The 25499-nt window shown below is 40.3% G+C and overlaps 1 protein-coding gene across 1 annotated transcript; it reads left to right on the plus strand.

The window, feature by feature from the left end:
* Nucleotides 1-56: 56 nt before the first annotated feature.
* On the plus strand, nt 57-25216 carry LOC308412306 (chaperone Ric-8A). The gene is made up of 13 exons (XM_080906557.1): nt 57-1068; nt 1895-1942; nt 2662-2679; nt 3877-3966; nt 4152-4702; nt 5050-5185; nt 5812-6000; nt 7953-8047; nt 8173-8323; nt 15363-15458; nt 15538-15682; nt 19653-19923; nt 20009-25216. The coding sequence occupies exons 1-13, from the start codon at nt 979-981 to the stop codon at nt 20154-20156; spliced, it is 2028 nt and encodes a 675-aa protein (XP_080762683.1). The 5' UTR covers nt 57-978; the 3' UTR covers nt 20157-25216.
* The last annotated feature ends 283 nt before the right edge of the window (nt 25217-25499 follow it).

The following is a 25499-nucleotide window of genomic DNA, read 5'->3' on the forward strand; positions in this document are numbered from 1 at the left end:
TTACTGTAGATAGCATCACTTTAAAACAACTGTTCAGTTGTGTTGTACAAGGCAGCAGTGTTCCTTCTTTTTCTGTAATTTAGCCTTTCTCTTTGTTGAGAGCTCTAACAATAGTTCATCCATCAGACATTCGAAAGCATGGGGTGGAGTACAGTTTATTTATCTTCCTCTCAGGAACTTTGTATCTCAAGCAGGAATCGTGTGATGCAAATCCAATTCAGCATAGAGTCCTAGTAAGGATTATTTTGTAATCTGTTTCTCTAAACATGATACACAAGGACATTAAACCTAAGCAGTCCACAATATGCAAATGAATACTGACAAAGCTCCAGGTCAGTGAGAGAAAAGGATATGGCAAACCTTTTTGGGAACACCGACCGAATCAAGCACTCATGGGAAGACCGAACTGTGGGGTGTAAGTGTGCAGTAGAGAGAGAATGACACAGTTCATCAGTGTGCTGTGTGGTTGTAGTGCTGTAAATCCAAAGCTTATAGAAATTAGGGGTGGGGCTAGGACAGAGAGAAGAGAAAGAAGATTAGCTGCTTCAAAGGTTTCTTCGGTGATAAGAAGCTGCCAGTGGTTGTGTGTCCTTCTCTTTATTACACCAGCAGGTGAGTGAAAGATGTCTGGGTTACTGTTGTAAAACTCAGAGGAAACTTCAGTGTTGTTCAGCACTTCATAGATACAACAACAAAAAAAATCCAGTATATGGTTATCGTGCAAATGTATTTATACAAGCACTGAATTTTTTATTAGATATTGTTCTGTCAAATTTGACATGTGCTTTAATGATTGTACTTTATCTCAGATCATATTTGAATGAAGTTAGTTCATTATCAAAGTTCATTAAAATACTTAGTTAAAACTTTTTATTTGAAACTTATTTTTGGTGATAAATTTCTGTCCTGTCTGATCGTCTTTTAGTTGTATTTGCATTTGGCTTTGATTTCATCCTGTTTTGTGCTGAGGCTTGAAGCATGGTTCCAGACATAGAGAGAATTATTGAGAGCATCGTCCGCAGAGACCAGGACAGCGTGCAGCTTCTGCTCAACAGCTACAACACACAGGTCACTATTCTCTGTTACAATTACTGTGTTGCTATAGAAGTATTTATTTATGCAACAATGGAAACAGTTTTTCTGTACCTTCGACACTGTAAGCTAAAAATTTTAAATATTACTTATCATCATATAATCATTACAGCACTTCAGCAAAAAAATCAGGTTTCTTCTTATTTAAAAGTGACTTTGCATTAATATATTAGACACAATTAATTAGCATTATAAATTGGACGTTGCACAAATTTAGAATCTGGTGGCTTCTAGCGGTTTTCCCAGAGACTGAGTCAGTGTTGATTGTCACAGCAGCTAGTTTTCTTGGCCTGGCTAGTCCAGAACCAGAGCTGACCCCTCTAGTTCCTGTCATGGTGCCCGTGTTGGTCTGAGTGGCCTCGCCAGCTCCGGTCTTTGAGCCAGAGCCAACACCTTAGTCCCTATTTTTGCTCTGCCTCCAGCAGGATCCACCTGTATGATGCTGCATTGCTGAAGGAATTCTGGTTCAATCATTCAACCTTTGACAAAAAACAGTTTTTCCAGTTGCTCTTTTAAGAGTGTATGTCATTATTAAAAATATGTATTATCTATATATATATCTATGTTGTGAACCTGCTATTCTCTGAAAAAAGAAAGAAAAAAATGAATATGAATGAATAAGAAATGATATGAAAAACGAGTATCCTTAAAATATTGTTTTTCTGAAATTAAATTGGCACTGCCATTATCAAATCGCAGTTTGACTGATGTTCCTATATTCTAGGACACTTTGTCAGTGCAAATCTGTGATCTGGCTTTTCTCCGTTTTCCTAACTGCTTGTGTTCTTTCATTTCTCCACAGTATGCAGAGTGCTTCTTTTTCAACACTGAGGCACAGGAGAGGCAAAAGGTCAGCTCTGTGTGCTTCTCTCCAGTAGTTTCATTCTTTTCGTCTATATTTCCTTTGCCATAGCCTTCAGCCACTCTCATGTCAGCACCCTGTCAGTTGTGTTTTGACTCTTAGCGTGATCTCTAAATGTATATTATAAAGCATGCTTATAGCAGTCACTGGAGTATTCTGATTCTTTGCTATTTGTTTTTAGAAAAGTTTTCCTATCTTCATAGCACATGATTTTCCAAGTGCTCAGTGATTATCCCAACCCACCAACAAACAGAGGCTCAGGAATACGTTAGATGATCTGGAATAGACAAAAAAAGTCTTCTTGGATTATTTCTGCTGATTTTCAGTTTGCTTGAATTTCTCTTGCTGCTTCTGTGAGGGGTTCTGCTGCCAAACTAAAAAACAAGAAAAGGGAAAAAACCAGACTATTAACTGCTGGGAATTCTGGTCTGTTGCGTACCCTTTGACAAAGTTCCTCTTTATTATTTTCATTTTGTTTTTCATCCTCACGTTTTAGCAGCCCTCAATTTTTATGAACTGCAGTTAATAAAGGTAAAATTTGAACCTGAATGATTAACAGTCCCATCTCAAATGAATTTCTTTCCAGCTCATCTGTGCTGATTCTGCTGTCCTCCTCCACCTCAGTCTTCATCTGTTTCTAATGCTTAAATATCAATTCTACTTTTTACATGTATTTCTGTCACTGTTCATGGACTATCTGGCTGCAGCAGCAACAACTGGAAGAGGTTTGGGGCATTGATTTTTTTTAATTAGCAAACATGTACACTAGATAGAAAATTGATAGGATATGCATGTTGGTGTGATCTTAAAACTGGACGCAAACAAACTGATTTCTTTATCTAGATACAAGGAGTTTCTGACTTCCAAATTCCAATTAAAATATATTGGCCATTGCACTGTATGGTAGCCGATCATGGGGTTCCCTCTACATGCAGTATGCACAGTGCAAACCACCAACCAGGCATATACCCACTGATAATGATAGTTCAAAAGAAAGCACTTCATTTTTTAAAATCACCTTAAATCCAGCCTCCTTGCTTTCCCCCAAAGGCGTCCTGTATATCAGCTGGTGCCGACACTAACTGGCTCCTTTCAAACACACCCGATCAAGCTTAGAACAGCACTGTATTATACGTCACTAGTATACTACTACCACACGAGTATATATCAACATACCTTTAACATTTATTAAAAAAATTATATTTTGACGTTTTGACAATATTGTTTTTAGGAACTCTTGTGCGAATAAAGCACCTTTAAAGTTAATTATAATTAGATAGAGAGACAGAGAGAGTGAGTGAGCGAGTGCTGACTCAGTATAACAGTAATCCAAAATAATACCAGTGTGTGCATGTGAGTTCCAAAAGCGATTGCTAATTATATTTAGAGCAGCATGTTCTCAAAGCTGCTTGAACACCTCATGACTAAGCATTAGCAGCGCTGACCTTCACTGTACAGACATGCTAGAGCTACACAAACTATTCTTTTTCCTCTACACTCTCCGTACGCTGCGAATTAATGTCATCGAGATATTTGCTTAAATGATCTTGTAGTTTTCAGTGAAACCACTAAACTTACATACAACTACCACAATAAAAGGATGTGGTATTTGTCTTAAGTACTTCAGTGCTTTTTGGTATTATAACTTTAGTGTAGTACTGTAGTGCAAGTGCTGCAGGATATAAAGTGAAGAGGATGTAAATATCCAAATACAGCATGACTAAAAAAGTGGTCATGTGTACTTGTCTTTATTATCATGCAGCCATGTCATAATCATCACTCAGTCAGCACTGCTCCCTCAGCAGTGAATCTCAGATGAAGCCTGAATGAATGTTCAAACTATAAACATGCTGAGCTTCTTGTGTTGCATTAAACAGACTTTGCAGTGATTCGTGCTATCTCTCTCTCTCTTGGGTAATTAGTTCAGGAAGAAAAAATTCAGGGACTGTGCTCCTGCTTCCGACTCTGACATTGACTCAGATGATGAGAATGCAGAGCTTCTGCTCCGGCAGGTAGGCCAGTGATTATATACCCCTGTGTGTCTACTCTTATGGCTACATGTCCCTGTGTATGCTAACACAAGTCTGCCACACTCATCCCTGTATTTGCACATTTTGCATTCTTTGTCTTTTCTCCTTGCAGTTCGTCATTCTAACCCTTCTTCACTGTAACATCTCCCCCCCGACTACTTTTTCAGGATCTGTCTGCAGCCCTGTTGTGCTTCATTGGTAGTCAGCTACAGCCGGCGGTTTTACGGGTTTGCCTGCATACACTGCGTATCCTGTCCCGTGACCGTAGGGCCCTGGGGCACATGGTCACTGATAGTGCCCTTCTCACATTAGCACACATGGGAGGCATCGCCATACCACAGACATGCCTACAGCAAGAAAATCAGGAAGCTGAAGGTGACGTGGGCAGATCATGCAGCACAACCCATATTAGAGCTGTGAGTAGTTGTGAGCAGGGTGCAGAAGCCGGCACTGCCCCGTCTGGGTGCTCTGTGGTTTCATTTTCTGTTCTTGCTGAAGGAGCTGTCTCTCCAGCCACACGTGGTTCAGTGAATCACTGCTATCAGCAGAAACATGATGGAGTGCATGTGGCGCTCTCCCGTGGCAAAAAAGACACCCAACAAGATAACAGTGAGGAACAAGAGGAGGATGGAGAGGTGTGCAGGAAGGAAGCCTTGAAAGTCTTGTGTAATGTCATCTACAACAGCCCCCGGGCACAGGAGAGAGCCAGTGCACTAAGGTGACATTTTTAAAAATGTGTCGACTTGGTCGTAAAGTTGCCTTCCAAGCTACAAGTTTCATTCTCTGCTAAGAAAACGATTGGCAATAAAGTCTCAATAAAAATGTCAAATGAAGGCAAACAAAAACATCAGAATGATACATTTGAGACATCTTACAGGATGCAATGTCAAAATACTCATATGAAAACCATTCTTGGCTGTCACTTATTTTCTCCTAAATCATTTACAATCTTTGCAACTATTTTTTCTAGTTATATTCAAATACTGTTTATTCTTTATATACAAGGATGTGACGCTAATCAGCTCAACTGCTTGCCTGAAAATGTGATTCCTATATTCATGAAAGGCTATTGCAAGGTTTGTGGGAGAGTCTGAAGGAGGAGATCTGGAGTAAAGTGCCACTCAGCTGCCACTTTTACAAGCTGAGGCTACTCTTCTTACTCACAGCCCTGAGACCTGAACTCAGGCTGCAGCTGCAACAGGTAAATGATTTCTAACCTATCAAGGATGGAATTACATGGTATCATTGCTTTCTAGCAATAAAAAAGGTGATCTTGAGAAACTAAATGCAGTCACACTTTCTTTATCCTGGGTGTGTATGGTATTCATTTATGAGCAACAAGCTATGAGTTGACAAAGGACATCTGTGACAGGCTTTTCATGTTGGACAATCTAAAGTGACCATGATTGCTTCAAACACATGAAGTCTCTCAAAATGTCCTATGACATTGTTAGATATGATACTGTTATTTACAGGAGCCATTTAATATTCCAGTTATACTGAAAGTGGACCAAAACTTTAGCATTTTATTTAGATATCATTTCACAATAGAGTGACAGAGCAGTGGATGTCAGCTGACTGTAGATTGTTGTCACATTAAAATCTTAGGAATAATAAAATTAAGATTTGATTAAGTATTTCTTCATCATAACTAAACCTACAAAGCCTATTAGACAAACAGACAGTCACACCACCTCCAAGCCCTTATAGGCCTTATATGCTGATCAGGACAAACATGCATGTTTTCTGGTCTCCTGAAATCAAGAGTGTCAAAGAACCGTGCTTCACATCTGCCTTAAAGCTCAGTGGTTTGTTTGTTCTTGTCAGGAGCGGGGAGTGTCAGTGCTGACCAAAGCCTTGGAGCAGTGCCTGGCTGTGAGCTGGGGTGTGGAATATGAGGTGCTTACCGACAGTAAACAACCTCCCATTTCCATGGAGGTGTCCCAGAAGGTCATTGAGATCCTCAAGACACTCTTCAACATCACTCACATGTTCCACAGGCAGGAGCCTGATGAGGTGATTAGCTGGGGGATTCCTCCAATTTAGCTGGAGCTTAATAACTAAATCAAAGAAACTAACATCATATTGCTAACATCTGAATGTTTGTTCAGGTATTATCACTAAATTATTTTGTTTACAATACCGTGTCCACTTTAAGATAATCCTATATTTTTTTTCAGAGGTGACCAATGTCTAGGTTTTGTCTCTTAATGGGATTTTAAAAAATGTGTAATACATTATTATTGCTGCCATTTACGTTGCTGTTAGTTGATTTGCAAATCACTCAAAGCTTTAATTGAAAGCCATGCCAAAAAAATAAGTTGGGCAGGGGCACGTGTTGTATCCTTTTCTTTTGCCGTCACTGATAAATAAGCTTTGAACGTCCAGTAGCAGAGCTTCAGTTTGGTCAGGGAGGTAGACCAAGGCAACAGGCTGCAACTGAATCATAGTTAACTGATCAGCAGTTCAACATAAGTTGAGCCCAGGCAGGACACGCCCCAAATCTCCAGCCTTGTTCCTCAGTCTGTTTACTCTGCCTCAACTCTGCCTTCCTGTAATGTATTCAGTAATCTTTCATTGAGCTTATTTATATATATTTCCGGAGTATTACACATCTACTCTTTGCAGTTGTTCTTGATCGATTTGTCCTCAGCAGGAATGTAATTCTCACCACTCTTTATACAAATTTTACAACAGTTCAGGCATTTTTCCTAATGCAGACTCATCTGTGCAAAGACAACCAAAAAAATCAAGATCTTTTTCACATATGTCAAAATGTGTAAAGTCAGTCAATCATTTCAACCTTGTGTAAAACTTTTTACCACCATTTCAGGACGTTGATACTGAGTTGCTTTTTCCTTTTATTAAAGCCTCACTGACTTTGAAAATAGTGCTAATGTGGGTTAAAAATTGTTCAGAAAAAAAGAAATGTGAAGGATTTATTTAAAACTTTACAAAATTGATGCTTGTGAAACTATATGGATCAGGAAACAGAGAAATATGCACAATCTGAGAATATAGTCAGAGTGTTCTGGTCCTTCAACACCTGACGCCGACCTTGTTAAGCCGGTATGGCTTCAGTTACATACCTCACACTGCAGTTTTAATGTGTTGTGAGATTTAAGTGAGAGGTGCATCAACACAGTGAAAATGTCTTTGGTAGTGAAGCGTGTGTGGAAATGTGTTACTGATTTGAGAACTGCATTTAGAGTGGTGAGAATTACGTTTCTGCTGTGTGATTTGTGCTTCAGCCATCGAAAAAACTTATAACAGGCTTTAGATAGAAATTTCTTGTCCTACGCTGAAGCCTGATGATGCCACTTTCACATTATCAGGGTTGTTTATTCAAAGTTCTTGCAGAGGCAACAAAAGCATACAGTGTGTTAACTATGGCAAGTAAACTCTGTTTAAGCCGTCTATATCTGACAAACAGAAAATACAAAGGTGTTGCTACTCTGCCTCTATGGTTCCCTTTGAAACTGTTGGCCTTTACAAATTCAATATACATTTTTCTTCTTGTTTATCACATAGACTAAACCTGTCTGAAATAAATAAAGTATATAAATATTAAGAGCAAATGTGAAAGTAAATTTGAGAATGTTCCCCAAACGATCTCACTGTAACTTTGGGCATTTTGACATCTGTGCCATTTAGCAGTAAGCCTTGCTGCTCTAGGTCTGTTACCCCTGGTTTAGTCATCAGAAGGGAAAATCAGAAAAAACATAAATCCTGCTAAAAACAAAAGAAATATTTTCAGTCCTATATTATCTGTAAATCCAGTGGAAAAGGAAGATATAATAAAAGTATATTAACAAATTCATTGCAGGAAACATTTTTTTTCCAATTAAAAAACATTAGATTAGCACATAGAAAAAATGATGCACATGCTTCAGGTTCAGAGAGGAGGAGGTGTGACCAATGCCCAGTTGTTATAAACTTTGCATCTTATAGATGTTTAACTGTTTTAGGAAGATGCTGCCCTGTATCGACACCTAGTGGCTGTGCTGCGCCATTGCCTGCTCCTGTCATGTGAAGGAGAAGACACATTAGAAGAACTCCAAGGGTCAGACTAGTATTTCTGAAGCTTTAGACGGTTTTGGCTAAAATAATAGATACTGGAGTGATTATTGATAACCTAGATGACATTCTTACAGTTGATCTAAAAAGTGTTATGACTTCTGTCCACAGGCACACGGTGAATGTCCTGTCAGCATTGCCACTGACATGTCTGGATGTCCTGGTGTCTGTCCAGGTGGACCAAGCATCCCATAAGTGCGAGGGGGTCAACATGGACTGTGTCCACAAATTGTTGCTCTTTATGAACAGACGGCTAAACAGGGCAAGTGAATATGTGGTGAAGGAAACACATGTTGTGACTGCATAGGTTAGTTTGACAACATGACTGATACGGATATCAGTGCTGGTATGTTTTGTCTGATGAGCTTTACAGATGAAAATGAAAAATCAGGATCAACTTTAAGATTTCCTGAAGTAACAAATAATTAAACCTTAACTAAACCATACCAGGAAAGCCTTCTTTTCTATAACCGAGGATTATAGAAACGATGGCTTACCAGAATTCTTATCATCTACTAAAACCTAAATACAGAATGGTTGAACCATTATGCAAAGTAGGTATTTTTCGTGATACACAAAATATCTACTTCACTGACTTTAAAATAAAATGATTCTGAAAAGAAGAAGCTTTATCTCCTTGTATTACACCTGCAAGGAATCTTTTGTTTGGCTACAACAGCTTGACAGTGAAGGATTTTCATTATTTCATCAGAATGATGTCATCCCTATAGCATGGTTATGGTTACAGTGGTTATTGACAGATTATATTGCTTATTTATTTAATAGATAATAAAAAGTAACTAACCGATCCAAATTGGATCTCTTACTTTACCAAATAAAGTAAGCGATGATGGCATTAACATATAACATGTTAATGCCATCATTTATAAAGTCTAAGTAAATAATTAAAGTATTTAAATGCAAATATATATATATAGAATGACTAAGATATGACCTCAGTGCTTTTGAGTTTTATAAATACTCCTTTCATAGTGGGTGTCCAAATTCATGGGCCGCATCCTCCTGAGGCCGCATGTCACAGCGACACGACGAAGGCTGTCCAAAATTCGTAGACTCCTCCGAATGCAGCCGACTAATGTGCCCTCCTATTCCCCGAATTTGAAGGATGGGTCGGGTGTGTCCTTCGTGTCCCACCATATCAGAATCAGAATCAGAATCAGAATCAGAATACTTTATTGATCCCTGGGGGAAATTATTTTTTGTTACAGTGCTCCATTTTAAACCAACATTAAGACAAGACAGACAATACGCTAACTAAGAATAGTACAATATATACATAAATATACATACATACATACATAAGTCACTTATAAATAAATATTTGGAAAAGAAACATGTGTAGTTGTAGCAGCAAACAGTGTGTTAAGTGGATGCGTTGTACAGGGAGCCACAGGCAGGAATGATTTCCTGTGTCGTTCAGTGGTGCTTTTCGGTAATCTCAGTCTCTCACTGAACGAGCTCCTGTGACTGACCAACATGTCATGGAGTGGGTGGGAGGTGTTATCCAACATTGTCTTTATCTTGGACAGCATCCGCCTCTCCGACACCACCTTGAGGAATTCATAGCGTGGCCCAGCCAATTCCGGTTTCCAACAATGGAGGCCACTACTAAGTTTTAATATTACTGTTATTAATCTTTCTGGGTCACAAAATAAACTTTAAAGATATTTTCAGGTGAGAAAGCAGCCGTGTAAACTTCAAATATCTGCTCGGTTTATCAAGATATCACATATTTGCAAAAGTGCTCCCACATTTTCGGAGACGTCTGTTACCCACCAGCTCGATAGCTAGCTGGGGTGAGAACAGCGAACTCCCTGCACATCGTTTTAAAAGCCCCCCTGGTCTTTCGCTACTCAGGTTAAAAATGATATTTACAGTGACTTGCAAAAGTATTTTGCCCCCTTGAACTTTCCCACATTTTGTCTCATTACAGCCACAAACATGAATCAATTTTATTGGAATTCCACATGAAAGACCAACACAAAGTGGTGCACACGTGAGAAGTGGAACGAAAATCAGACATGACTCCAAACATTTTTTACAAATAAATAACTGCAAAGTGGGATGTGTGTAATTATTCAGCCCCCTTTGGTCTGAGTGCAGTCAGTTGCACATAGACGTTGCCTGATGAGTGCTAATGACTAAACAGAGTGCACCTGTGTGTAATCTAATGTCAGTACAAATACAGCTGCTCTGTGACGCCTCAGAGGTTGTCTAAGAGAATATTGGGAGCAACAACACCATGAAGTCCAAAGAACACAGCAGACAGGTCAGGGATAAAGTTATTGAGACATTTAAAGCAGGCTTAGGCTACAAAAAGATTTCCCAAGCCTTGAACATCCCACGGAGCACTGTTCAAGCCATCATTCAGAAATGGAAGGAGTATGGCACAACTGTAAACCTACCAAGACAAGGCCGTCCACCTAAACTCACAGGCCCAACAAGGAGAGCACTGATCAGAAATGCAGCCAAGAGGCCCATGGTGACTCTGGACAAGCTGCAGAGATCTACAGCTCAGGTGGGGGGATCTGTCCATAGGACAACTATTAGTCGTGCACTGCACAAAGTTGGCCTTTATGGAAGAGTGGCAAGAAGAAAGCCATTGTTAACAGGAAACCATAAGAAGTCCCGTTTGCAGTTTGCCACAAGCCATGTGGGGGACACAGCAAACATGTGGAAGAAGCTGCTCTGGTCAGACGAGACCAACATGGAACTTTTTGGCCAAAATGCAAAACGCTATGTGTGGCGGAAAACTAACACTGCATATCACTCTGAACACACCATCCCCACTGTCAAATGTGGTGGTGGCAGCATCATGCTCTGGGGGGGGCTTCTGTTCAGCAGGGACAGGGAAGCTGGTCAGAGTTGATGGGAAGATGGATGGAGCCAAATACAGGGCAGTCTTGGAAGAAAACCTCTTGGAGTTTGCAAAAGACTTGAGACTGGGGCGGAGGTTCACCTTCCAGCAGGACAACGACCCTAAACATAAAGCCAGGGCAACAATGGGATGGTTTAAAACAAAACATATCCATGTGTTAGAACGGCCCAGTCAAAGTCCAGATCTGAATCCAATCCAGAATCTGTGGCAAGATCTGAAAACTGCTGTTCACAAACGCTGCCCATCTAATCTGACTGAGCTGGAGCTGTTTTGCAAAGAAGAATGGGCAAAGATTTCAGTCTGTAGATGTGCAAAGCTGGTAGAGACAGACCCTAAAAGACTGGCAGCTGGAACTGCAGCAAAAGGTGGTTCTACAAAGTATTGACTCAGGGGGCTGAATAATTACGCACACCCCACTTTGCAGTTATTTATTTGTAAAAATGTTTGGAATCATGTCTGATTTTCGTTCCACTTCTCACGTGTGCACCACTTTGTGTTGGTCTTTCACCTGGAATTCCAATAACATTGATTCATGTTTGTGGCTGTAATGTGATAAAATGTGGGAAAGTTCAAGGGGGCAAAATACTTTTGCAAGCCGCTGTAAGTCACTCAGATAACTTAAAAATGTTATTGTTTGGCTTTTTTCAGTGTTTTATTTGTTCCTGAGTAAATCAGTTTGGCTGAGATTAAAGTTGTAGTTTTCACACAGCTGAATAAACGTCAAACAGAAAACTGATTAAACAGAAGTGTGAAATGGTCGAGAGTTTACTCCAGTGTCCTGTTATATTTTAGATAGCAAGGAGCAGACGTCCGAGTTTATTAAACTCCAACGAGACAGCTGGTGACGCAGATCTGAAGGCTAGACCGTCTAATTTCACATTTCCGGCCTACCATATATATATATATATATATATATATATATATATATATATATATATATATATATATACACACAGTGAGCTGGGAGGGGGGACCAGGGCTCCAGGGGAGAGAGGGGGTAATCCACACACACGTTTCCTCTTCTGCACAGTCACCGCCACAGCTCCTCCGCACACACTCACTCCTCTTCAGCCGCACTCGCTCCAAAACTCCACTCACGCCGCCACACCCAGGAAGGGTCCGTGATTTGGTCCAGAAGGGGGATATCTACACACAGAATTCACTGTTAGTTACACAGCAACATACACACAGGGAAATCTTTTGAGAATGCCGAGAGCACGAACTCAGGAGGTTCAACGTTCCAGCGGTGAGCTGCTCTGTGCCACTGCCTTAAATAGCAGCTGGGGAAATCAGCCAGATCAGCAGCAGGTGGAGACAATCACACAGGTGCGTGGGCAAAGAACGAGAGCCCGTAACGAGCTCCACCCAGGCAGAGAGGAGGAGAAAAGGCATAAAAAACAACAACAAAACCCGTAGCCAGCGTGAGCCAGCCAGAGAGACATGGGGACCATGAAACTATGAATTTGGACATCTCTATAGTGTACTTCACAGTTACTTCAGACAGTTAGTAGCTGTTAGGTAGATATTTGGTGTGACCTCATCTAAAGTGAGGAATGCTTTTGCCTTATAAAGCATTTATAAATAAAATAAAAGTAACTCAAGACTTGAATAAGTATCAGCTCATCTTCATAACAGAAAAATGAAGAGATAAAGAATAAACAAATATTTATTTGCAGATTCAAACATAATCCACTATAATCTGAGGTAATACAGCTGAACCAGAGTTTTTAAGAGTGGTTTAAGTGACAAAGATACACTAAGCAGTTGAAGCGACGTAGCTAGAAGTAGCTTAACTTCAATATACTGAAGTTTATTCATTTAAAATAAAATATGAATAAAGTTATCAAAATCAGTAGTGAGTAACTGACAGAGCTTCACAAACAAGTCCAAATGTCATTAAAGTAGTTTCCATTACATTCTCATGACACAGATAATTCTCCTTGATGATGGAGAACCACCTCTTAACTTGATCACATCCTTACCCCGAGAAGAACGAGACAGAGACCATCCACTACTTCTTTCATTTAAGCTGAGCTCAGACACCCTAACTATTCTGCTTAATTCAGGAGCACTTTGGAACTGAACCTGACGCTGACTTGACTAAAACTAGCTAACAAAACACGAACCAGAGGAACGTTGAACCTCAGGAATGAACTCTTAAACATCCCAGAGACATTTTCCTGCATTATCAGTTTAATAAGATGAACGCTTTGTTTATGGTTTTTACACCTGTTTGTGAAACTCTGTCAAATTTTCACTACTGATTTGTAATAACCTTATTCCTATTTTAGCTTAAATGAACAAGTTGTAGTATATTTAAGTTTCACTGCTGCGGCTCCAGCTCAGTGTAGCTTTCTCTCTTAAACACCTCTTACAAACTGATTCAGACTCTGGTCCTTTCTACATTTCAGTATTCTGCAAACCTCAGGTGGGTCACGTTTGCATCTGGCAATATATATTTGTATAATTTGTATCTCTTTGTGCTTTGTCTGTGTCATTTTGTGTTGTGAAGACAGCTGAGACTTGTTTGAATCTTGAGGTACTTTCATTTTCATTTAAAAATAAGCCAAAAATAGTCCTCACTTTACATGAGGTCACACAAAATACTAACCTAACAACTACATATTTTTTTATAGATAATATTTATAAAACATCTATTAACACACTGAACAACAATGAGCTCATGTCATTAATCATTGTATATATATAAATGTGCCTCTGTTAATTATTTACTTGAACATGAACATGTTATATATGAGCTTATTAATCAAGAAAAAACATTTATATCTGTTTATAAATGATACACTGAGAAGGACTAATGCTTTATAAAGGATGAATTTAAATGAAAAGAAAACAGAAGTGTTGGTGTTTGGACCCAGTGGTTCCTGCGAGTCCTCCTCTGTTGATTTGGGACCCCTGGAAGTCTATTTTAAACCTGTTGTTATCGACCTTGGTTTTAAGTTGGACAGTGATTTTAAATTGGACAACCAAATCAGAGCAGTGGTAAAGTCCAGTTTTTATCATTTAAGGCAAATGGCAGGAGTAAAATCCTTTCTTTCGAGGCAGCACTTTGAAACGGTGATACATGCTTTTATTTCTTCCTGCCTGGACGACTGTAACTCACTCTATGTGGGGGTCAGTCAGTCGTTGCTCTCACTGTACAGCACTTTGTGTCAGCTGTGGTTGTTTAAAAGTGCTTTATAAATAAAGGTAATGATGATGAGGTGATGATAAGCACTTACTAGTAGGGATGGGTATTGATAAGATTTTTACGATTCCGATTCCAGTTTCGATTCTGTTTAACGATTCGATTCTTTTTCGATTCTCTTATCGATTCTTTTTTTTAAAAAAGGAGGACACTAAGGTCGATTAGCTTAGAACTTTGTTTTATATCTTCTCTTTGAACAAGATAGAAATTTAGGAGTTACATGGCCTTACAAACCCAACAGGGAGATCTTAAGAGATCCAGCCTACGGCTCTTCAGTGGGGTGTCACAGGGTCCCCAGGAAACAAAAATTGTAAATGTAAAATAATAAAATAAATATTCTTCTGTAGCAATAACAAAGTATAACATAAATTATTCTGTAGCAATTACACAAGAATATCCAGTAATGTCCCTGCCTACAATTAAACGCATTCACTTACCGAAAATCATCTGCTGTGGCAAATGTGTGCAAGCCTTTGACCACAAACTGAGTCACTGCTCGGTGACATTCGTCTATCCCGGCCTGAAAGGAGACGCTACCGGTAGACTGCAGCGAGAACTGCCAGCATCTGAGCCAGACTCTGTCTCATCATGGTCACCTAAATGCACAGTGATGGCAGGTTTGTAATAAGGCAGATCACGCTAACATAATATGCACTGTTGTTGATTATTTACCTGCCGCATTAACGGGAGAGGACGTGCAAACGTTACCGCTGCTGCTGGGTTGAGATTCACGAGTCCGGAGCGGAATTAAAAACACGACATTCATTTCAGGTCATCGCGTGTTTTGTGAGCAAATGCTTTTGCATATTCGCAGTGTTTCCTCCCTTAAATGAAATATCTACTTTGCAAGTATTGCAAGTTGCCCTGTTGTCATCCGTTCTCGTAAAGTATAACCAAACTTTTGAGCCGCCATGTTTCCTGCCAGGTAAATGACGCTCCGCAACGTGGTGACGTCATTCGGGGCGACTGGAATCGATAAGGGAATCGTTTGCAAAAATGGCAAACGATTCCAAGGAATTGAAACAGTGGGAACCGGTTCTCAACAAGAACCGGTTTTTGATACCCATCCCTACTTACTAATTCCTTACTATTGCTTAATAGTGTTATCACACTATTAACACTATATTATTATATAGTGTTACCCAGTTTTTATTCATCTTTAGTGACATATGTAAGCTGTTTAATTGTACACAGGGCCAAAAGCTGAAGGAGAAACTAACACCTGTACTGAATCTACTGACTGAGAGTTCTCGGGTACACAGGGAGACGCGTCACTACATACGGCAAAAGGTAAAAAAAAAAGAAAAAAAAAAGTACAAAATGGAAACTGTATCAGCAATTTTTTATCTAACCTCAACATTTGGAATAGATCCTACCTCCACTGAGGGATGTTGCCATCAGACCTGAGCAGGACAGCTCCCTCAGAGGCCAGCTGGTCCGCCTAATGACCCACGTTGACACAGATGTGAAGGATTGTGCTGCTGAACTGCTGTTTGTGCTCTGCAAAGAAAATGGTATAGTTGCAGTTTGCAAGACTAACTGTAGTGATGGGAAAAGTCAAGTTTTCAAAGGACTCTATACAGTCAGGTGCGAGTTAACACAGTGCCAAGAAGAACAAACATCAGCAGTAATCTTAGAGCAGATTATTATTATTATTATTTATTGTACAATCTACTGTACAATATAAAGCGCCTTGAGGCGACTGTTGTTGTGATTTGGCGCTATATAAATAAAATTGAATTGAATTGAATTATTCTTCCCAAGAGCTGACATTCTATCCAATTTACCCCAAGGTCAGACAAGCTTTGAGAAATTCCAGAAAAACCGAGGAGCTACATCTCAGATCTTACAGGCCTCAGTTAACATGTTAAATGTTAAAATTAGCAGTACAATAACAGCAGACAATACTATTAGATGTAAGCAGTTATGTATGGAATGGTTGGCAGGTGAAAGTGTCTTCTCTGGAAAAAAAAAAAAGAGCCCCTGGTATTTCTCCAGCTTCTTGTGTTTCTTCTTCCTGATATTGCTGTCATTCTGAACCGCTACATCCATCACTACGGCCATTTTCTTCTGTCTTCCACCACTATGTCCGGTTGGTTAGCCATCACCATTTTTTTCTGTCTGTTTCTGGAAGTCCAACAGGATCTTAGCTCGACCATTCTCCACCACCCATTTGTCCTCAGGACTTCCAGGCCATATTCGGCACAGATGTTTCTGTACACTATGCCGGCCACTTGGTTATGGCGTTCCATGTATGCCCTGCCTGCTAGCTTCTTGCACCCTGCTGTTATGTGCTGGATTGTCTGACGGGCAAACTCAGAGACGTGGCAAGAATGAACTCAGAACTAACTCGTTAAACTTAAATCATCCTAATAATATCAAAACACTCGGAAAAGTACAAAATTAAATAAATAACTAAATAAAGTTGAAATGCGGGGATTCATGTGTGGGCCATTGAGTCATAGGCTGTCTTGTAGTCGGTCCAGGCAGTGCACATTTCAGTCTGGTACTGCAGTCTAGGACGACTGCTCGGTCTACCAGCAGCTCATGTTTGGCCCCTCTGGTGTTTCTGCCTATCCCTTTCTATGCCATGCTTATGTATTGAGAGCCATGTGCCTGTTCATCTTAGCCTCTATGGTGCCCGACAGGAGCTTCCATGTGGTACTGAGGCAGGCTATTGGTATTTGGTCCCTTCTGGTCGCTTCTGGAGGTCCTTGGGTAACAGAACTGTGGCCTTCAGTTAGCCATTCTGGGTGTCTCATCCATTAGCAGCTGGGTCATTTGTGCTGCCAGATGCTCATGGAGTACCTGAACATCTGGGGCCTGGTTATGTCTAACTCTTTTTACTGGAGACCTGTTCTTGGATGCCTATCACTGTGATATATATATATTTTCTTTCTTTAATTCCTGTCTCGCCCCTGCGGGCAGTCTATCCTTCAAGCTTGTGTCCTCTACCAGAAGCCTGGGAGGCCGAGGGTCCTGTGCAGTAGGTTAGCTGTTCCTAGGACTGCGCTCTTCTGGACAGAGATCTCCAAACTTGTTCCTGGGATCTGCTGGATCCGCTCACCTAGCTCCAAGTGCTCCGATTACCACTGGGACCACTGTTTCCTTCACCCTCCACATCTTCTTGAGGTCTTCTCTAAGACCTTGGTGCTCCTCTTAAGTACAGGGTGGGCCATTTTCCTCGAGATGGGTGGTGACCATGGTGGCCATTTAGAAGTCATCCATCTTGGATACAACTTTTGTTTTTTCAATAGGAAGAGGACCATGTGACACATCAAACTTATTGGTAATGTCACAAGAAAAACAATGGTGTGCTTGGTTTCAACGTAACTTTATTCTTTCATGAGTTATTTACAAGTTTCTCTTTGTTCACAGCCATTGACATGTCGAAGAGGTTAACACGTGAGGAACTTGAACGCGAAATTGTGTTGATATCTGGTGAATGCAGTAACCGGGTCATTGCAGCAGATTTCAATGCAAGACACCCTACGAGACCACCCATCTCCCATGCTACAGTCAGCAAACTGCTTGCTAAGTTTCGTGAAACTGGTTCAGTGTTGGATTTGCCAAAATGTGGACGCAAGAAAACTGTCACTAATGAAGAAACATCAGTGTCTGTCCTAGCTTCATTCAGCAAGAGCCCACAGCGTAGCACTCGCTGCATGTCACTGGAGAGTGGCATCAGTCAAACATCCCTTCGGCAGATATTAGCTACTCACAAATGGCACCCTTACAAACTCCAGCTACTGCAGCATCTCAGCGAGGATGACCCAGATCGGCGCACAGAGTTTGCAGAATGGGCAAAACAAAAATTGGAACAGGACCCTCAGTTCACGCAGAAGATTTTGTTCAGTGATGAGGCAAACTTTTATGTGAATGGTGAAGTTAACAAACAAAACCACCGCTGTTGGTCTGACACTAACCCACATTGGATGGATCCCTCCAAGACTGTGGGAACAACAAAAGTGATGGTTTGGTGTGGTATATGGGGCACAACGATAGTGGGTCCATTCTTCATCAATGGAAACCTCAAGGCCACTGGATATTTGAAATTGCTACATGATGATGTGTTTCCCTCTTTATGCACTGAAGCTGGCACGTTCCCTGAGGTTTTCCAGCAAGATGGTGCACCACCACATTATGGTTGCCAGGTCCGAGCATTCCTAGATGAACAGTTTCCTGGAAAGTGGATTGGTCGTCGTGGGCCAGTTGACTCGCCCCCAAGGTCTCCCAATCTGACCCCCTTAGACTTTTATCTTTGGGGTCATCTGAAGGCAATTGTCTATGGTGTGAAGATACGAGATGTGCAGCACCTGAAACTACAGATACTGGATGCCTGTGCTGGCATTTCTCCTGCGGTGTTGCTATCAGTGTGTGAAGAGTGGGAGAAGAGGGTTGCATTGACAATCCAACACAATGGGCAGCACATTGAACACATTTTATAAGTGGTCAGAAACTTGTAAATAACTCATGAAAGCATAAAGTTACGTTGAAACCAAGCACACCATTGTTTTTCTTGTGACATTACCAATAAGTTTGATGTGTCACATGGTCCTCTTCCTATTGAAAAAACAAAAGTTGTATCCAAGATGGCCGGCTTCTAAATGGCCACCATGGTCACCACCCATCTTGAGGAGTTTGCCCCTCATATATACTAATGTGCCACAAACAGGACTTTAATATCACCAACCATTCCCATTTTATTACGGTGTATCCATATAAATGGTCCACCCTGTACTTTTGGTCTAATCCACCAACTTTCTCATGGAGCAAGCTCTTGCACCAGACTGAGGGTAATTGATGGTCTTTAATATTTCTCCCATTTCCATTTAATTGCACCAGCAGTTGTTACCTCCTCACCAAGCTTCTTGCTAATGGTCTTGTATCCGATTCCAGCCTTGTGCAGATCTATAATCTTGTCCCTGATATCCTGATCCAAACAAACAAACAACCAAACAAACAACCAACCAACCAACCAACCAACCAACCAACCAACCAACCAACCAACCAACCAACCAACCAACCAACCAACCAACCAACCAACCAACCAAACAAACAAACAAACAAACAAACAAACAAACAAACAAACAAACAAACAAACAAACAAACAAACCATGAAAACTGTAATAACTTTAATTTTTCAATCACTTCCACTCTTCTATTAATACCTATTAACACCTATTAAAGCATACTTACGGGCAGGTTTAGGACTGAATATAAAGGAAGTAGCTCAAAGGGCAGCTTTATTGTTGGCACTCACAGGTAAAACCAATAGAAATACTAACAAGGCTGGAAAGGAGCCAGGAATGCAAACACAAACACACAAAACAAGGGAACACTTTAGAATTGAAAGTGAATTAAAAATAAATAAATAAATATGACAAAAGATAAAACACATTTCAGAAACTTACATGGAAACACTCACTGCACAGTAGGAAATTATTTCATATGGAAACACTTTCTTCTGTGTTCCCTTCACAGTCAGCCGATTTGTCAAATATACTGGATATGGCAATGCTGCAGGGCTGTTGGCAGCTCGGGGACTGCTTAATGGTAGAATGAGTTCTAGTAACAGCCAGTACTCCAGCGACTCAGACTCAGACACAGAAGAGTACCGAGAGGCCAAAGCCAAGATTAACCTGGTGACTGGCCGGGTAGAAGCAGACCAGCCTGATCCAATGGAGGGCATGACGGACGAAGAGAAAGAAGAGGAGGCACGTCACCTCATCAGTATGATCAACAGACTGTCACGGTGAGTGTGTTAATAATGCAGAACACACAGTATGGTTAAAGAGAGGCTTTCATTTATAATGATGTATATGCTGTTTCTTACTCAGTGAACAAATCATTCAGCCAATGGGTGTGACAGCAGAGGGCAGACTGGCTCCACTTTGGGGCCAAATGAGTGACTGCACGCTGGAAGAAGAGGAAGAGGAAGAATTGAATCTCATGCCAGAGGGGGGCAAAGACAGTCAGATGGAATAGGATGATGTAAACAAAGAGCGAGGCAGAGATGCTAACACACGTATATCCAGTGTTGGGAAGGTTACTTTTGAAATGTACTCCACTACAGATTACAGGATACATGCCCCAAAATGTTGTTTGCAATGTATTCTATTAAGTTACTCAGTGTGAGTAATGTATTCTAAGTACTTTGGATTACATAATATTGTCATGCTTTTTACAACTACGTAAATATACTATTACTGAAGGCTACTCGCAAACGCGCTAACATTGCTAGCTGGCATTAGCTGGGGTTAGTTCATAGACTGCATTCAGAAGTGCACATTTGCAGCTAGCAGGTTGTTAATGCTATCCAGCAAGTCTAACTGTCTATGAACTAACCTCAGCTAACGCCAGCTAACAATGTTAGCTTGGTGACGAGTAGCCTTCAGTAATAGTAGTAAATCACACATAATCCAGGTAGCTACCAGAACTAAAACAAGCTAGCTGCAGTAGGCTAATGTTAGTTTTTTAAAAAAAAACAACTTACTTCCAGATAGGGTTGCCACAAACAATTATTTTGATAGTCGACTAGTCACCGATTATTTTTGCGATTAGTCGACTAATCAGATCATCATCCATTGGACGTAAAATGTACAGCTTATTGCACCAGCAGCATCTGCTCTTATATAACTATCATTAGCTTACAGCTTTAAGTGTTTAAGGTATGTGCAAACTAAAAATAAAGACAAGATGATAGTTTATTAAATTTTATTGAAATTTGCAGATTGTTTCGGTGAAGTTTAATAATCTCCTTGCTATCTAAAATATAACAGGACACCGGAGTAAATTCTCGAGCATCTCACACTTCTGATAATCAGCTGTCTGCTATAACTTTAGTCTCAGCCAAACCGATTTACTCAGGAACAAATAAAATACTAAAAAAAGCCAAACAATAACATTTTAAGTTATCTAAGTGACTCATATGTCATGTTTAACCTGAGAGAGAAAGATGGCGGTGGGTTTGAAAACTATTAGCCGGGAGTCCGGTGTTCTCGCGGCTCTAGTTAGCCTAGCCCCCGGCTAGCTATCGAGCTAGTGGGTAACAGGCGTCTCCGAAAACGTCGGAGCGCTTTTGAAAATACGTGGTGTCTTGATAAACTGAGCAGATATTTGAGGTTTACACAGCTACATTCTCGCCTGAAATATGTTAAACGTTTATTTTGTGACCCAGAACGAGTAATAAGAGTAATATTAAAACTAACTAGCTGCCGCCATTGTTGGAAACTGAGCTGGGCTGCGCTATGAATTCTGGGACACAGCTTCTTCTTCTTCGGGGTTTAACGGCAGCTGGCATCCTTGTACATGCAGTGCTGCCATCTTCTGTTTGTCCGTTATTACACTCTTAAATCCTACTACTTATTCCTGCGTCTTTTGTGATCTTACAAAGCTTCAAACGACGCGTCGACTATTAAATCAGTCGTCGACGATTTTGATAGTCGACATAATCGTGACTAGTCGACTAATCGTGGCAGCCCTACTTCCAGATATTTCTTTAGGTTGGAGTCTTTTGACGCTGAGAGCAGATTGGTTGCTGGCAAACAAAGTTTGCATTGCACGCTCAGATTTCACCCATCCCTTTCTTCTCTAAATGTAAATTGGTGATTGCGCTGGCTCCGGGTCCATTGTGTAACTGAGGCCACCAACATTAACAGGACACTTACATTAGAGCCTCTAATTGTGTGTTTTGTTGGAGAATTAGAGAGGGGATAGCCTAACATATTAAACAGGAAAAGACTGCCATGTAATCCATTTATTTCAACAAAGGAACTGCATTCTAATTATCACCTTTTAAACGGTAACTGTAATGGAATACAGTTACTCATATTTTGTATTTTAAATACGTAACGCCGGTACATGTATTCCATTACTCCCCAGCACTCCCCAACACTGCACATATCTGTGTTGAAGATCATTGTTAAAGAGAGATAATCCATAAAGTGAAGGGTATCAGTCACTAGATGGCGAGTGAGCTGAATTTGTTTCCCATGTTACTTTGTATTTTACTATTTTATAGTAACCCTGTTAGCAGCTTTGTAAAAATATAGTTTTTTCAATATGTGTTATTGAATGTGGAAATTGTGTAATGTAAGCTTATAAAATGAAAGCATTTTCTGTATCATTCTATAATACTGTAGAAATCATTACAGTTAGTACACATGCAGAACTGCAGCATCTGATCCATTTATAGAAGGCTTGCATCCTAACAGATGAAGTATTGCTTGAATTCTAAAAGGCACATGAAGTATCTTAGATTAGCTGTACTCAAAGACGAGTGTATAAACATACAATGCTGTCATGTCTTTTTTCTTTCTTCGTCTTTTTTTGGCTATTCCCTTTAGGGGTTGACGCAGTAGATCATCTCCCTTTATGCCACCCGATCCCTAGCATACTTTTCTGTCACACAAACCCTTTGCCTGTCCTCCTACATCCACTACATCCCTAACCTCCTATGAAGGCTTTCTCTTTGCTTCCTGCATGAATCTTTTGTCCAATATATCCACTATCCCTCCTCTGAACATATCCAGACAATCTCAGTTTTGCTTCTCTTACTTTGTCACCAAACCCCTCAACCTGAGCTGTCCATTTGATATACTGATTTTGTCCTCCTGATCACTCTCAACGAAAATTTTAACATCTTCAGCTCTTCTATACTCTATTTTACTTGTTAAGCACCTTGGCATACCCTTGGTTTTTAAGTGTGCTTTATAAATAAAGTTTATTATTTATTATTATTATTCCACCTCCAGCACCTCCTTTGGTCAGTGTCACAATCTCCAAACCATACATTGTAGCAGGTCCTGAATGCCCCTGATGTCATCTCCACCCACTCAACCCTGCATGCCTGCGTCTCTCCTTCACCACTCTTGGGCACAGTCCCTTGCTTTGGATGGGAGACCAGGAATTTAAACTCATCTACCATAACTGCCACTACTCAAAACAAACATTGCATCTGTAGTGCTCAGTACTCACTATAAGCCTTCTCCTTTGCTGTACACCCAGCATTACAACACTCCTGTCCACTTTTTTCATCTCCCTGACTCCCCCACATTTGTTTGCTAACCTCTTCCTTTGAATACTTTGCTGAAATACAAAATAAATAATAATAAATACATAAACAAATGGCCATAGTTTTGTGATTCTGCTGCACTGCTGACACATCTAATATTGAATTTAAAATCTTTTTCTTCAAATATGTGATGGACCTGCAAGAGCAGGAGTCGTCACAGGAATTATTACAAAAATTATATTTACAAAACTAATAAATTTGAGCTCATAAAAGAGGTCAAGGAAACAAAACTGAACTGCAAACTTAACAAACCAAATGACTGCCCAAACAAACATAACTCACCTGACAGGTGGATGACTTAATCTAAGTCATCCACCTGTCAACTTGACCCTCTCCCTACTGTGTTAGTTAAAGCCTGTCTTCCCTCGTTAGCTCCTCTCATAACCAATATTATTCATTCCTCCCTGAACACTGGGATTGTTCCTGAAGCACTGAAAAAGGCTTCTGTTTTCCCAAATCTCAAAAAGCCTGGTGCAGACCCCAATAACTTTGATCATCTTCGCCCTATATCAAATCTCCCCTTTATTTCAAAAATTCTTGAAAAAGTTGTCGCCGCCCAGCTTCATTTACATCTCAATGACCATAATCTCTATGAACAATTTCAATCTGGTTTCTGCCCCAATCATAGCACAGAAACTGCTCTGTTAAGGATTACCAATGACCTTCTGATGGCAGCTGATTCTGGTCTCCTATCCATCCTCATCCTTCTTGATCTTAGTGCGGCGTTTGATACCATTTCTCACAATATTCTCCTGAACCGGTGAGCTTCCATTGGCATTAGTCATACCCCCCTTGCCTGGTTTACCTCCTATCTCTCAGACCGCACTCAGTTTATCCAACTTAAATCCCATTCTTCAGCTCTCTTTCCTGTTTCTGCTGGTGTGCCCCAGGGTTCAGTATTGGGGCCTCTTTTATTCATTATTTATATGCTTCCTCTTGGTCATATATTCCGAAAATATAATATAAATTTTCACTGTTATGCCGATGACACCCAGCTCTACATTCTTTCTAAACCCAATTCATCCCTCCCACCTTCCTCCCTCTCGGACTGTCTTATGGAGATTAGATCCTGGTTCTCCTCCAATTTCCTCAAACTAAACAGTAATAAAACTGAAGTTTTACTTGTTGGTTCACCATCTATCTTAACCAAATCCCACAGCTTTTCCATTAACATTGAAAGTTCTCCCACCCTTCCCTCCCCTCAGGTTAAGAGTTTGGGTGTCATACTTGATAATACTCTTTCATTCCAGTCTCACATTAATTACATAACACGGTCTGCTTACTTCCATTTACGTAATATTAACTGACTCCGCCCCTTCCTTACCCCCCATGCTGCTGCCATCCTTGTCCATAGTCTTATTACGTCCCGTATTGATTACTGTAATTCCCTCCTATTTGGTCTCCCTAAAAGGTCCCTTCATAAACTCCAACTTCTTCAAAATTCTGCAGCTCGGGTCATAACTTGCACTCCGTTAAGTGCTCATATTACCCCAGTTCTTCAGCAGCTTCACTGGTTGCCCGTAGAAGCCAGGATAAATTTTAAAATCTTACTTCTTACATACAAGTGTATCCATAAATCTGCTCCTTCATATTTGTGTGACCTGCTCCATATCACCACTGTTTCCCGCCCTCTCAGATCATCATCTGCTATTCATCTTACTGTTCCGTCCTCACACCTCATCACTGAGAGGAACAGAGCTTTCAGTCGCTCTGCTCCTTGGCTCTGGAACTCTCTTCCTCCTGCACTCAGAAATATTGACTCCCTCTCCGTATTTAAGACACAGCTCAAAACACATCTGTTTAAACTGCCTTATTCGCTTTAATGCTGATTTTATCTGTTGTCACGCTCTGTTTTGTAATTTTAACTTATTTTATGTATTTTATGACTATTGTTCCTTTTATTAATTGTGTTTTTTGTAAGGTGACCTTGGGTTTCTGAAAGGCGCCCTCAAATAAAATGTATTATTATTATTATTATTATTATTATTATTATTATTATTATTAAACATGAAATGACACACAAGGCTGATCAGACCACTATGACACACGAGGGGTAACTAAACAAAACACAATTGTAAACAACAAACAATGCAGTATAGTCTGGTTTGTTAATAAACTAAACACCAAAGAAAAAAAATCAAAACTACTGAACCCTAATCTCAAATATTTAATTAAGTACAAATACTTTGTTTTTAATTAAAGAAAACACACATTCTCCCATTCAACAGGAAGTGGTAGTGCGGTCCAGTTATCCC

The sequence above is a fragment of the Rhamphochromis sp. 'chilingali' genome (assembly GCF_963969265.1).
Source record: "Rhamphochromis sp. 'chilingali' genome assembly, chromosome: 15".
NCBI classification, from domain to species: Eukaryota; Metazoa; Chordata; class Actinopteri; order Cichliformes; family Cichlidae; genus Rhamphochromis; species Rhamphochromis sp. 'chilingali'.